The sequence below is a fragment of the Lathamus discolor genome, chromosome 1 (genome assembly GCF_037157495.1).
Source record: "Lathamus discolor isolate bLatDis1 chromosome 1, bLatDis1.hap1, whole genome shotgun sequence".
In the NCBI taxonomy this organism is placed as follows: Eukaryota; Metazoa; Chordata; class Aves; order Psittaciformes; family Psittacidae; genus Lathamus; species Lathamus discolor.
The window spans coordinates 121,061,744-121,077,692 of record NC_088884.1 but is presented as its reverse complement, the minus strand read 5'-3'; the positions used below and the strand labels follow the sequence as shown (position 1 = coordinate 121,077,692).

At 39.1% G+C, this 15,949-nt stretch overlaps 1 protein-coding gene across 2 annotated transcripts in view; it reads right to left on the bottom strand.

Annotated features, from left to right (window-relative positions):
* The window catches only part of GLRB (glycine receptor beta), a 48,122-nt gene that overhangs the window by 5,056 nt on the left and 27,117 nt on the right, over window positions 1–15,949 (bottom strand). Inside the window, exons 8-9 of one of the 2 annotated variants that reach the window (XM_065665236.1) lie at window positions 13,508–13,660; window positions 6,945–7,237 (exon numbers count right to left, since the gene is read on the bottom strand). In XM_065665236.1, coding sequence (XP_065521308.1) covers window positions 6,945–7,237; window positions 13,508–13,660 — 446 coding nt within the window. The remainder of the gene's footprint in view (window positions 1–6,944; window positions 7,238–13,507; window positions 13,661–15,949) is intronic. The other variant, XM_065665237.1, reaches the window with a different exon arrangement.

Below are 15,949 nucleotides of genomic sequence, written 5' to 3'. Positions count from 1 at the left end.
TGCCAGGACTGGGGCACCTTGTCTAGGTTTATATGTTGGGCAGTACACCTGCCTTTCGGTGAACAGCTCAAAATACCTACAAATGGCTTCTAGAAGCCAGAAGGTCCCTGCGATGATCCCTTCTCACCTTTTACAACATCCAGGCTGACCAGCACTCGCTGCCAAGATCAGCACCTGCCACTGCTGCTGCTGCAGAGCTGCAGTGTGATAAGAAGAGCTGCTTATGCATGCAGACTGGCAGGGAGGGGGAACTAACTCCCCATCACTGACTCTGCTGCTTCTGGTGCTCTTTCTCACTCTCCACATTTACGGCCCAAACTAGTTATACTAGATTTTCCTTTAAAAACATCCAGGATGGAGACTTTTTTCCATGACCTTATTCCCCACAAACATATGTACCTTATTTCTAACCTGAATTTATTTGGCTTCAATTTTCAGTCACAAGGCATGACTGTAGTTACTCTGATTAACTGCTGGTACTTACAGATGGTAACAGATCTAACCTTGATTTTGCGTAACTCAGATGATGTAACCAGGCCAATATACGAAGCCAAGTCAAATGTTCTTAAGAGTTTCTTACCTCCACATCATTACCGCTGTCAACCTAATTCATGATATTTTAAGAAATTCTATTCAGTTTGATTAAATCAATAAACACACAGATCAGCTTTAATTTCACTGACCCATTTGAATCTATTAGCTAACATGGGGCTGAATTGTGAACAATATTAGTGATAACACTTATGAATAGTAAGTATTAGCCAGCCCCCTGTTAGCTATGCAATATATTCCACTGATTGATGTCAGGCTTATAATTATTCAAGTAATGCCACTTAGCCTTTAAAAGTACTGGCACAAAGTTAGCTTCTTGCTGTCTTCTGGAGCCCTCCCAGTTTTAGAGGATTTATTAAAAAATCAACATTAACGTTTCACAGCACTCATGGACTAAGCTATTTAAAAAATCCTAGATGCAACTTAAGCTGAAATCTTGATTGTAAAATGTCTAACATTAATAGCTGCTGTTTAACATCCTCATTAGCTCCTGTCAATGAAAGCTATTTCATCATCTGATTGAATACATCTGGCTTTTGCCCAAACACAGAGCAGAATATTTGTTCAAGACTTTTTGCCTTTTCTGCTAATCCTTGATACCTACAATATCTCTATCTAGTATAGGACCAATAGTCTTGTTACTGGTTTTTGTATTCTTGCTATACATGCAAAGTAACTTCCTATTGCTCTCAGTTATGCTGACTATATATCCCTTTTGTTACCTACACCTATTATCTACACCTTGTTTTCTAGATTTTAACTTATACTAATTGCTATCAAAAAAATGCCTGAAGTTGAGTTAGTTTTCGGTCTTTGGGGAGTTTTTTTCAATTGTGCTGGGTTTTTTTTTTTTTTTGTTTCTAATTAGTATGGATACCCTTCTGGTTCATATCTGCTTTAGATATTGTTAGATAGCATCAGCATCACCAGCGTAATTCATATCTTTTTGTTTAAATTCTTCCACCAAAATAGAAAAAATAGTTCTCAAATTGGTGAAATCTGTCCTTTCACAGCACCAAAAATACCAGGACTAGACTAAATTTCTTTGCAAATAGAACAAAGATCCTTTTCAATGGACTGTTCATCCTGTGATCAAGCCCTCTTTATCCATCAGGATGATGTGTTATATAAAATGCATCATTTTGAAATCAAGAATTTCTGAGAGCAGAAATGTATTGCCCATACTTTCGAGCAAAGCTTCAAAGATGCAATAGCACTGGCAGCCTTTCAAATTCAGCATGCATCCTGCAGGCTGAAGTGCCTCCCTACTGTAATGCAGCATTCTCTGTCCTACACAACACGTTTTCTCTGCCATAAAATCACCTTGTCTCTTGCACCCAACCTCCTTTTGACATGCAGATTTGCCACTAGTGCTGCCAGTTGTATGAGTCTTCCATACAAGATGAAGGAGGAGTTTCTAACATTCATGTCATTAATCTTTCTTGCACTTGTTTTGTGCTCTTCTCTTGCTCTTGCCCTTGCCATAATGATAGATGTGGATCATCAATAAAGTAATGATTGTTTAGCATTAGTGTATATGAAGAGTAAGCATGTTTTCTGGTGCAGCTCAGCAGGAATCCGCTATTACATCCCAAATATTCCTTGCACAAAATTTCCTACAGCACAAAAAATATTTATGCATAAAGTATCACAGAATCACAGCACGGCTAAGGCTGGCAGGGACCCTGAGATCATCTAGACCAACACCCTGCTCAAAGCAGATTGTTCAGGGTCTTTATACAGTCGCGTTCTGAATTATCTCCAGGGGTGGATACGTGAGCCACTAGAGCAGAAAGCAGCTACTCTGTACCTGAAATGCTGTCAGAAACTGTTAAAATAGACCACAGCCCGAGGTTTTGTACACAAAATAAAATATAAACTGGGTTTTTGATGGTTCTTCAAGAAAAATATGAGTCTGGAGTGCCACTAGAGGAGAAAAGACAGTATGGGAAGACTAGGTCACCACAGGTCACCACCAGTGGTCAGGTGTATTATAAATCAGTAGAGGTGAACATAGCCCATGTCACATTTCAGAGTCTAGACATGGCTCTGACAAGGTAAGACAAGCAATAGGACTACTTCTTTTTTTTTTTTTTTTCAGAAATAGCTGGGTTTAGCGCTATTACCACCACTTGCATGGCACAATTCATCATCTGCCATTCTTTTAGCAAATGTTCTCTCCAGTCAGCATCACATTATCTGTGGGGGACAGCTTCTATAAAAGGGCTTGATGAAAATGTGACTTCTGAAATTGAGGGGTGCTGTTATAGTTAACAGTGCAATCTCCCCTTGTAATCGCACCACCAGCGAAAAGAAAAAGAAGCTGATTCATCTTCAAAACATTTCCCTTTTTGCTTGTTTTTCTCACCGTATGATGTTGCATTGCTAGGAAACACACACAAACTCCTACTGAGGATTCCCAATAAAACTCCAGTGCCAGCAGTTACCACCAGGTTGCATAATTTTCTCCTCTGCTTGGAACAGCACCTCCTTGCAGCCGCTATGAGCTAAGGGAGCCAAGCTGTATTTTCTCATGGCTTTTTGCCTGTAAATGTATAGCCATTGACAGTCCCAGAAAAACACATCAGAAGTGCTTATGTTGATTTTACTCTTCTTTCCTACAGATTCAGGGTGATCTTGCCAGATGGACCACTTGACTTTAATCAGACAGTCATAACGATAAAGCATCTGGGCTTAAAATGGCACTGACATTTTGAGGGGTTTTGTTGGAGGGGGCATGAGTCATAAAGCATGGATTCAGGGGTTTGGCATATGCCGGCGCTATGCAGCTTTTACATCATGGAGCTGTGCATCCATGGAAGCCTTTCTCCATCTTTGGATCATTGGCAAATTGTGAGCATTGTTTTCATCCTTCCATCTTCACTGTGGCTGTTGGTGGCTATCAGTCATCATCACTGACACGGTGACAAAAATGCTTTCCACTGAAAACTTCCAGGTGGACCCTTACAGGTTCTGTTACAGGGGATCTCTTCTCCTTATCTTCAATTATGAATGCTATCAAGCTTTTAATATTTAGGGTGTACTGAAAAGTTTATCCCTTTACCCAATTTCTTGTCTTAAAAAAGCAGCAATAGCTGCTTGTACGTTTAAGTATGATCTCATGTTTTTGTCATGGCTTGTTTTCAATAATATCAAACAGACCAGATGCCCTCTTTATCTTTCATAAATGGAGCAAGCACACGAAAACAAATTGCTCCATAAGGGCTGGTGATAGGGATGCCTGACCGCCCCACTTGCTTCCCTGTGCTCCCTCTGATCCTTCCCAGACCTGGACTTTTCCACCCCAGCAACGCCCATGTACCTTACATACTGGCCCCTTCTCCAAATCTCCTGGAGAGACATTACTGCTGCAATGCTGCATGGCTGTAAGAGGCAGCAAGAATTCAACTTGCTTCTCAGGGAACACTGGCAAACTGGCCTGGCATCAAGATCAGGGACATCTTAAAGTGAAATAAAGTAATGTACCTTTTTAAGCTCAATTCCCCTCTAATAACTTACAGGTAAATATCAGCACCATTCATTTAACGTCTCATAATAAGTAAGTGCTTCATTTAAGCTAGAGAAACACTTATAAATGCAATTATTCATGCTCTGGTTTTTCTCACTCAGAGTTTTCTGCTTTCAGGTCTTTCCTGTTGGCTTTTCCATTGAGTCCCATCTGGTTTATACACTGTTTCAAGCCTAGTTATGGTGAAATTTACAGCTACACCCTCAGTAACTTTTGCCTTATCATCACCTCCTGTGTGGAAAGAGAATTTCCTCAAACATTTCTACAGGATGTACACTCATTGCAGGAATGCAGTTCTAAGTTGTGCTTTCCTCCTAAAGCTATACATTGGTTTGCCTAAGTATTTCCAGACATTTAGCACAGTATTTGTTCTCTCCTCACACACGATCCTACACAAGCCTGATGAGAAACAGCTCCTGAAGTTCTGGGACAGCACTCTGGCCTCTTTTTGTTTCGTATTCTTTATGCCTTTCAAAAGACAGGTTTTTTCCAGTACCTGTTTCTTTAATGTTTCCCTCCCCTGCATACTTGCCATATGACAAATGCATTCTCTACTTGATTGTTACTAGATCTGTATGGAAACAATCCAAATTTTGTGGGGCAGGAGTAGTTCTGGATTAGGAGTCAGAGCTACTGAAAGATTTAGATCTTTTCTGATTTAGGAGTTTAGTACAGATTTCTCCAGGGCTGAGAACTTTGAAAGTACTCCTGCATGGTAGCTGGTTCAGAAAGAGGGTTTTCAGCTGGGCAGATTTATAGCATTCATATATCTAAAATCTATATATATGAATATATATATATATATAGTCCTACCACATCCCAATGTCAAATGATTCATCAGTCTGGAACTTTTTTATGTCTTAGCCTGACCTTCCCAGAAATTACCAGCCCAGGATGTCCTTCCTTGGGTAGGCTGTATTTCAAAGCAGGTGGCTGGATCTAAACTGAATCACTAGCCATGAGGCGAAGGGACCACTCAGCCAGCTTTTACAGCAACGAATACCTATTTCTAATATGTCTCGGTAAACAAATGTTTTGTAAGCCTCTGTATGAATATCATCAGAAGCTACGCGTGCCCATACAAATGACTCCAAACAAATCCAACACAGATTATTGTTGCACAGATTATAGATATTGGAATGCTAAAGGTCTCTGATAACAAATTGGGAAACCCTGAAATGTGCAGGTCAAACATGAGATGATGGAGCTGACACTGCAAGATCTTGGAGGGGAGACACTGCAAGTTCTTTGAAGGGTGACTGAGGTCCGAGTCCCCAAAACCTTCAGCCTACCACTAGATATCATTTATGGGGAACATTGCTTAATTTCTGTGGACAGTAACTCCCCTTCCTGTAAGTTTTAAAATGCACTGTACACTAAACTTGAATTCTTGAAAAATATTAAAAGGATAGCATAAGCAATAAAAGCTATCATTTTATTCTCCTTAAGGCTATCACAATGACAAGCCCCTTAAAGGGTGTACACACTGAGGAGGGTCAGCAGTTTAGCAATTTGGGTTTGTTCACATTACTGAAAAAGTGTAGTTTTTTGTTAATCTTCTTGTTGATCAAACTGAACGCTTACACTTGTTAATTACTTGAAATAGGAATAAACAGTCTTTATGCTGCTCTTCTGGACTGTTGCAACTATTTTGTCCCAAGAAACACCTGAATTTGGGACCTGGAAATTGCTGAACACAAAAATATCACATTCAGTTCAGTGGAAGCAAAACTTCTTTCTACTCAGTTCCCATATTGCCTGGGCTTGGGGAATTACTTGTGACATAAATCAAAGAAGTTATTGGGTTGCTCTAAATTGAGCCTGGTTGCCAGCCAAAACAGCTCCCCAGAGACTGCTACCAGGTGAGAATCATGGTAGTTAAGTGCACCGCTCTGCAATCTTTTCAGCTCCTCTGGACTGGGGGTAATTAGTTATGAGGCAATGTCAGAATCATACTACAACAGGGTTTCTGCCACTCTGGCATAAACTATTCCCTCCTTAAAGAAATCTTAAGGTCACATTGTACGCTACCAATATTATCTCTTGGATCTGGCCTAATAGCTTTATTTTATACATCAAAATTGCTGAGTCATTGAAAACTATAAGCCAAATTAATATTTCACATATTGTAGCATAATGTGTTTTCTTCTGCAGCATAAATGTCAATTAAATATCACTTATGACCAAGGGCAGTTGGCTTGGGATATCTGATAACTCTTTGAGCACAAAAAAGGGGTTTTACAACACCAGGAATCTGGCAACATGTTGGAAAACTTTGGCCTAAGTGAACATGTACATCTCATCTTTATCCATATAAAGACATCTGACCAATTTATCCCTAAACTCTGACAACAACAGAAACGCAGGAACTGTTTGACAGACAAACAGACCTGTCTTTTGTTTACAAATGCCAAGACTTCTGGATCCCTGGCTTCAGAGATGTTTGACATGCAATGCGGTGCAGCTGTGGCCATCCCCAGGGAAAGCAATGAGACGGGTGTTATTTGAGTATGCTCTCAGCAAATACTGACCGAGAGTCCTGTCCTCTGAATAGTTACTGTTTGACAGCTGCTATTTATGAAGAGAAGAATACCAACTGTAAATTGGCTTGCTCCTTTATTTACCTGAAGCTCAGCAGCAACCATGGTGCTAGGATATTAAAAGTCAAGTTTTTCATTTAGTACATATGACCTCAAATTGCTAGGGACCAATTGGTCAGATTGCTGGCCATTAATTACCAGAATGTTTGTAATGTCTTGGCTACTTCCAAGATTAAGCACTATCTAAAACTGTTAAGACAGTATGTTCCTGGAATTAATAGAGGATAATGCTGATTTTGCATACACAGCTTCACAGCTCCTACCTGCAAAGTGCTGATGTGGACAGGAGTTCCTGTACCATTCACAGTGTTCTTCTTGGCAGCATTTCCACCCTTCCCTTCCGCTTGCTCTGCCTTGGCAATCTTTGCTTTTTCAGCTTCAATTCTCTTTGGATTGTTTAGCATTACCTGAACCACAGCATACTCCACCAGGGATGCAAACCCAAAAAGAAGGCAAACAATCAGCCAGACATCTAAGGCCTTCACATAAGACACTTTGGGAAGTTCAGCAGCAAGAGTGGTACATTCAGATGCCAAGCTGAGCACTGAGAAAATACCTATGAGAAGAAAAATAAAGTGTTGATTAAAGAAAGCTTATACTTACTGCCACTGGCTGTGCTCTCCGAAACAGACAATACTGAATGATGTTTCGTAACAGGAATGTGACTTCACGATGTGGTTGGTGCAGCAGAAATGCAAAGTGCACATGCCTTCAGTTAATGAACAAGTTAGACTGAATACTTAGGTAGGATTTGCAGTTAATAATGAATTATTAATAAGTACCTTCATTTTAAAAACAAAGAAACGAATAAATGATGCTAAATTGGTTGATGTGGTTTTCCTGCCCTGTCACACATCACACAGGTGTGAAATGGGCCTTCCAAAAACTTAGCTTACAACATGTATCTAAGTCTGGGAAGGTGGAAGAGAAATACATGATACTTAAACCAAAAGACTCCAAGTCCTTAAATTACACTACTGCTGTCCCAGAAATCTGAACTGTGCTACAGCAGGAGTGACCTGCCACATGCATGACCTGTCCACAAGTGTGCTATGCAAGCCTTAGATGAAAGGGAAGCTTTTGCTGAAAAGCGAAGCTGTAACAGCACATTAAAAGTCTGTGTTCCCGATTCACTGTGAAGATAAAAACACAGAGGTGACTGAGGGCCTACCATCATTCCCTACTGGAACTTCAAGGATCTAGAGGAAGCTTTCTAGATAAAGGGCATTTCAGGAAGCCCTTATCATGATAAAACCAACACATCTGCAAAGGCTGTTGAAAGGTCACACTCAGCATCAAACTGGGTTTCAACGAACATTTCTTCTAATGAGGCTTCCAAATGTTCATATCACAAGAGACAAAATAGAAGCCTGATCTCACAGCAAGATTTCCCACAGAAACTATGAAACGGAAACAGTAGCAAGAACAGCTACATTTGGGAAAAGATAACTTTAGAAATGGCTGTAATGTGGGGAAAACTTCGTCCCATTTTGGTTTTGTGAAAGTTAATGGTAAAAATCTTTAGTTACGAGTGGGCAGCTTCATGAAATATAATTGATGTCTGTAGAAAATGTTGGCAAATGGAGATACTCAGTCTCAACTACATTTCTTATATTTCTGACATGCTATTTAAAGCCGGGAAAGTTTTGTAATTCATATAAGATAATTTTCTTCAGATCCATTTTAAGTAACTGAGAATGTGAAAACATTACTAAAATTGAAAGTATCTGTACTGGCTTATAAAAATATTCAATTCTAATTGATCATAAATAACACGTCATTCTATTGCTACTGTTTCCATTTGGATTTTAATGAGATTGATATGATACTTTGTTTGTTGGGGTTTTTTTTTGGGGGGGGGGGGTTGGTCCACTGGAATAACAGAATTGCCAGATGTGTTAGATCAGAATGACATGCAAATACTGAACAGACAATATTCACTGTCCGCTCTGGCTTATGTTTCATGTACTGTATCTGAAGCATCCAAGTACACACATTCCCGTAAGGACAGAAAGCACAGAATAGTCCCCTTTTTAGAAAACTTATTTTCACTGACCAACACCAGCTGTCTGGGGATGAACACTAACTATGGATCATAAGGATCTACAATAACAAGTACAAACAAGGCTGTACTGCCTCTTAACATATATAGGATACCTCTGCTTAGGCCTATCTTGCTGCTCATTCCCTATCAGTGTATGTATCAAGTACCATGCATGTCTATGCTAGACTATCGAAAGGCAGCCTCTACCCTTACTCTGAATAACCAAATTATCCAATGATAAGGATTGGCTCAACATCTTGGATATTGTAATTTTTTTCCCACTAATTTTAATAGTGTTCGCTATCTTAACATGTATTATTATCATGCCTGGTGCTGAAAAAAATTGTAGAACCACTTTGTAGAGCTTAAAATAGTAGACCTTACAGTCCTGGATTTAATCCTACAAAATTAACTTACAAATTCTACCAGCTGAGAAGATGTTAGTGGATCTTTCATCTACTTGCTCAGTAGAGCAATTGAGGTTGTGGTGACTTGATGCTAATTTCCACTTTCCATTCCTAGGATGGAAAGTTTATTCTCAGAGTTTGAGAAACTTCTAGCTTTTCAAGGTAACAATGAAGGGAGATAGAAGTACAGAAATATTCTATGAAGCAATTCTTTGCTGCCAGACCAGAGTTGGTACAGCCTCAGAGACCCTAGCACTAGAGTTGTAAGTCACACATCTAGCAGCAGCTTCACTAGATACCTAACACAGTCCAAAGCTCAAGGCTCAGACATGAGTGAGGAGAATGAACAAATTAACTGCAAGATTATTTATTAAAAATAAAAATAAAATAAAAATAAATGGACAAAAAATTCCCCCTTTTCTTCTCAGGAAGCTCTAAAGAGAAGGGACAGAGCTTCTTCCTTCATACTTGCAAAGTAAAGGGAGTGTTAGCATTTCTAGGAAATACCTCTGCATTTTTGTCCCTAGTGTGGCATCCTTCTCAATGGGAAAGTTTAGTTTATCAGTGAGGTTAGTTAACTCCCAGCCTAAAACATGACTGTATAGAGCTACTATTTTAAAAATACTACCTAGGTTACATGTGGATAATATCTGAAAGTGCCAGTCCAGCAAAGTATTTCAGCACAAGCTGCCAGATAAATAAATCTCCCTTTTTTGAATCCATCAAACTCCCTAACCTCAGCACTATCTCTTGGCAGTGAATTCCACAGGTGAATTATGCACTGTATATATTAAAAAATATTATCTGGTTTATATTACTGCTTTAAAAATGTCTGACTTCGCCTCACTAACAGTACTGAAAAATGTAATATTCCTTCTTCCTTATAATTTGATATCTCTAACATGTTACACCATTAAACTTCATAAACTAGAATACAAAATCTCGCTAAACCACCTTCATACTACAGTTTTAGCATGTATCTCTATTTTTTTCCTTTGAGACCCTACATTTGTTACAATTTTATAACATTAAACATTTAGAACTAAGGCAGATCTGAGGACAGGAGTGATGGGGGGGCCATGTCTGCTGCAGAGCTAGCTGTCCTTTTTAAGTGGGGAATATAGCACTGATCACTAGTTCAAGCTTTCAGGTACCTGCCGTACCCCTGCCTGCACCCTCAATTAATGCTCCACCCTGTTAAGCCACTGTTGGGGGACAGAAGTCTGACGACCACCAGATCCTTACAGCTCCAGGGAAGATCTTACTCCATTTGAGGATCACACAGTGGTGAGGGAAGGAAAAGAATTTTTTAAATAATGGATGATATCACACTTTCCAACTGTAAAGAACTTGTGAGTCTTCTGTTGGGCTCATTAAAAGGTGAAACACCAGCATTTAATTTGACAGAAGCATTTAGTGATATCAGTCTTCATGTTGCTTAGCCACAGCTGTCCCTAGATAGGTCGCTTGGCCAGAGAGCAGTCCTTTGTGGACGTCCTTACCACCAGATGACCTAGTTGGGTGTCATGATACAGGTATCAATAGGGCTTAGTAACTTATTTTGTTCCTATATAGACACAGGTTTTTTCTTCAAACAAACATACACTCTTTTCCCAGAACATTAATCAGACTACAAAAACATCTGCATATCAGCTTTCAAAGTGTCTTGTATTCCTAAATCACCTGGAAACTTTTGGGATGCCTTGCCATGCGGAGCAGTAGCCCACTACACTTAAGTCTAGGTACAACTGCATTAAGATATTTGTAAGTAAATGAGGTAGCTTCTCATCTGAAGAAATCTGTATCTAGGCATTGAGAGTGCAGCGGCCATTGGGAAGATTTGGGATTAGGTGTCATTCACTTGACACACAACTGTTAATCTTGCGAAATTTCAAGGTCAACTCCCTTCAAGGAGGTAGCTAGAAGAGTTAGCTTGTGGCACTCCTGCAAACTGCAGAAACATATATCTTACCCCAGTGACAATCTTTAACAACTTGTGTTACTAAATAACGACTCATGATTACAGGATGGTGAGATTTAGAGGTCTTTTCTTCCCTGGGGATTCAGGAAAAGGCACATAACCAATGGTTAGTATTGTTGAAAATGCATTATTGCAGAAATGCTAATACAGAAAAGGAACCAGTAAACACTTACAATAAATGCAGCAAATAAACAATAAATAAGCATGCATGTTTAGTCGCAAAGACATCCATGCTACATAAATCAGCACTATGCCTCTTATAAGTCTAACATATAATTAATAAGTCTGTCTAGTTGGCTCTTTGAAGTACAGGATTATAAAAGCTCAGGGTCTGATCGTATTGGAGCTCACTGTGTGAGAAGTATTTCCAGTTTGTATTTCTATCATCTTTCTAATTTAATGCATGCTACGTTTCCCCCCCACCTTCTTTTCCTTACACTGTGTTATGTTTCACATTATGGAATGTACCTTTGCTACTTTTCAAGGTTACAGATTTCATTTGTTACTTGCTATCAAATGAATACAGATTGTGACTCTTCCAGGTAGCTACTAATATCTGTGAAGGTCCACAGAAAAGAAAAAAAGAAGAGGCAAAAAAAGCTGACTCATATTCTAAAATAGACCCCTAGAAAAAAGATACAACAAACATAATGGCTTTGTTACATTTAAGTACAGCAAAGTAGCCAGCTGTGGCTCACAAGCAGAAAGTAGCACTCCAGCCATGGTTCTCCACATTTTAAAGTTGACGAGACTATTTCAGTTGGAAGGGAGCTATAACGATAATCTAGTCCAATTGCCTGACCAATTCTGGGCTTACCATAAACTGAAACATATTGTAAAGGGCATTGTCCATTTGCCTCTGAAATCCTGACAGGCCTGGGGCACTGATGACCTCTTTAGGAAGCCTATTCCAGTGCTTGAGCACCCTCTTGGTAAAGAAATGCTTCCTGATGCCCAGTCTGAACCTCCCCTGGTGCAGCTTTCAGCCACTGACATGTGTCCTGTCACTGGATACCAGCGAGAAGAGACACCTCGCTCTGCACTTCTCCTCCTCAGGAATCTGTAGAGAGCAATGCGGTCACCCCTCAGCCTCCTTTTCTCCAAACTAGGCAAGCCCAAAGTCCTTCTCATAGGTCATGCCTTCTGGCCCTTTCACCAGCTTCATCTGGATGCATTCAAGAACCTTCACAACTTTCTTAAACTGCAGGGTATTTATGGCTGTCATTTTATTTTGCCTTATACCACAGGAGGAAGAGGCATGGTAGATGACCTGAGACCAGAGCAATGTGGCTCAGGCCAGGAGGTATGTGGATGCTTTTCCACCTAACAAAACTTGGCATCGTACCTGCTCCAGCTGGCTCTCAACACACTGATTTGTTATCAGATGATGTGGCAAGTCCTGACTCCAAGGGTCTCTGGTGCTTATTGACACATGTTCATGCACTTGAGACTGCACAGGAGTCATGTTCTGTGGAAGTGTGGAGGTTCAAGTGGGGGTGAGATGTTTCTGAGGAAGTCAGGTGGCTGGAGGGACCCTGAAACTGCATCACTGGGGTCTGACAAAAGGTGCGCTGAACCTCCTGGGATGCGGAAACAATTTGGAAAGTATGGACTTGGGGAGGTGGGAGTGCAGGGAAAGGGGAGCATGGGGAGGCCAGAGCATGGGGAAGGGGAGGTCATGGCATGGGGAAAGGAATCCAAATAGGAGAAGTGTCAGGATGGAAGAGCCTGGCTCTGCACTTCATTGAACTCTTGGGGTCAGCAGGTTTGGCCACCCCAGAGCTGGAGTCCAACGTATAATCCAATTAGTCAAGATAATATTGTTTTGATTAACTCTGTGTCCTACTATTTCATAATAAGTGAAGGGCCTGCCTACTGTGTTGTGCTGAGCAGCACAAGCACACAAGCCTGAAGTACTCTCATGAACTGAGTCTCTAATGAAATAAAACCAATCAGGTAACACGGATGCTAATTCTTTTCCAGACATCACTCTGTTTCTATTTATCTTCAGAAAAACTGCTTCAAGAAGTAGCTATTTAGACCCTTGCTCATCATCCTGCTTTCTAAGTCATTATTCAATTGTTCAAATTCCTATCACCTGCATATTGCCACAGTGTTTGCAGCATCACCTGTACATGGATGAGATGTTTTTATCTGGACTGAGAGGAGCAGAGACAGTGTGCTTATTACACAAGCACTGTAACCATTATCAAGTGAAGTCTTAGTGAGGAGGTGGATTTTACAGGACTAGGAATGAGGACGTTTCAGTGAAAGTGATGAGCAGATAATGGAAGTGAAGTTGCTTTCAGTGCCCAGTGTCATGTTGTCAAAGCAACTGAGAATGACTCAATGGCATTAAAGTGGATTGTGACAGTATGCGTAAACGCAGGTTACCCAGTGGGACTCTTGCAGCACTTGCATCAGGATTGATCCAAAATGACAGCCAGGACAGAACAACAATTAGCAGTGTAGGAGCATAAACACCCATCATGTAAAATCCAACTTGTCTTCTTAAAGTGAAGATTACTTCTACACAAGTGTAATAACCTTTAAAGAAATAAATGCGTTAATGTTCAATGTGCTTTGCAGGTCAACCTCTTCTGATCCGTTATCTTCCAGGCCTTTTTCTATGTAAGTTAAGAGCAAAAGTTCAATGACTTTATTTTCTCTATAATGGCAAAGAGTTCAATTTGGAAAAAAATGTTCAAAACACTGTAAAGTATCTCTATAACCACCAAGTGTAGTCAGGCATATACTACTCTCTGTGCTCTGCAAGGCACCCTCTGTCTTTTCACAGCGCATCAGTAACAGGCAGTTAAAGTGACCCTCATCTTGATGTTGGCTTCAAGATGCAGTCCAGATAAAATAAATGGGGTCTGGCAGTCATACTTGTTTAAGCTCATCTGAAAAGCCTATTTAGCATTAATTTGCACAAAAGATGGAATTAAGAAATATTAGTGTAGAAAGTTCAGAATGGAAAGAGGTGATCTGAATGTGACTAAGCAGATACTCTACCAGTATGGAAAGCTGGTACAGGAGACTTCTATAATTAGTACAGTCTTTTAAAATTCAAAAAGACTCTAAAAACACTGTAAATATTGGAAACAAGGAATACTGCCTCAAATTCTTTAAAATCAGGATTTAAAGCACACAAACATTTCCCAAGGTATCTGTTAAGATGAATTCAATAAAAAATAAAGCTGCAGACAACAGAGGTTTTACTGGAGGTAACAGATGGATCAGGAAGTCTGATACCCAGAAAACAAATTCTGTTCATATTTTTATTCAATTAGCAGAACTGGCATTGCAAAAACAATGTCATAAACTATTCTATCACAAGAAAAAGACATTCCTGTGTTTCATTACAACAACTTCAATATTCAGGTAAGTCTATATCTGTAAATAAAGTTGGTGCAAAGCTGATTTAGAAAATAGAATCTGTCAAAAATATATTTCTTTTCTAAATTTTATCAAATGCCATTAAGTGATAAGTCATCTTAAAAGTGCTGTTTGGGCACACAATAGCCAAAAAAACAAAATTAAGGAAACATTTCCTTGTGTAAAAGGCCATACCAAATGGTATTTTATAGTTCATTCTATTCTATTCAATGATCTTTCGTCTGATAAACTTTCCCTCTATAATTTCTGAATAGTTTCCAGATATTTCTAGGTTTTATTTTCAAATGAGGGATGATCTTCAAAATCATTATGTTTGCTTTTGACCAGAAATGCATTCTGTATGGCTCTGAATATTCATTCATCAGGCAGAGAACAGTATCTATTGCCTTCACCATTCAGCTTGCAAGGACCTATTGCTTCTGTCCCACATATTGGTAAACAAAGAATAGGCAATTTGCAAATCTAAATATTCAAATTTTTGCCACAAAAAGTCACCCCAAATTTGTTGACCCTCCTTCTTCTTAGGTAAGTATGATAAAATGTCAGTTGACTTAAACAGTAAGTAAAGATTAAGTGCTTTGAAATTGGCAGGAATCTCTTCCATAAGCCATAATTTTGAGTATTTGCCTCTTGATTACCAGACAAAATCCTTAACAGAATTAATTTTAACTATGTGTGCAAAACCTGCTTTTTAAAATACCTTCAATGTAAGAATTTACAGTCAATGAAACAACCGCTGACTACTGAAAAAAAACCTCTTAAAATACTTCAGAGTACTAAAATATTCCATTCACATTAATGAAGTACTAATTCCAGTCTTGATTATGAGATTAACATGGATGTTCTTAATTTTAAACAAAAAAGGATTTGGAATAAAAGAATTAGGAAAACATTTTCAAATTTCATGTTGTCACTCCACTCCTCTGATGGTCCTTTTATGTTCCTCCTTTAACGTTCAAATCACATACACACACACAAAATGTGACCATCTTACTGAGTACAGTGTCATTTCAACTTGTGGTCACAAGGAGCTTAAACTTGAGAGAACACTACTGATTTTCTTTCCTGTTTAAGAGTAAAATGTAGAATTATTTTCTTTAAGGCTTCTAAAATGCCCAAAGTATCTTCAGATATTTTAGATGTTTAAGTTTAGATTTAGGGCAAAACTCAGAATGATCACAATTAACCTCAGTAACAAGAAGCAATTCTGAGTGTTTGGGTTTTCCCCTCAAATACAGGGGAAAAGTAAGTTTTCCAATTTTCCTATTTGTATTAATTTTATTTGGGAATTGAAAGATCCATTCCTTTAATTTTTCTCTACTTTGTAGCCTATTTCTTTCAGTGAATTCATTGTTCAATTAAGAATAAAATATTTCTTACTGATAAACAAGCTTCTGCAATATCCTAACCTAGATTTGAATGCAGTCATTGCCAGTT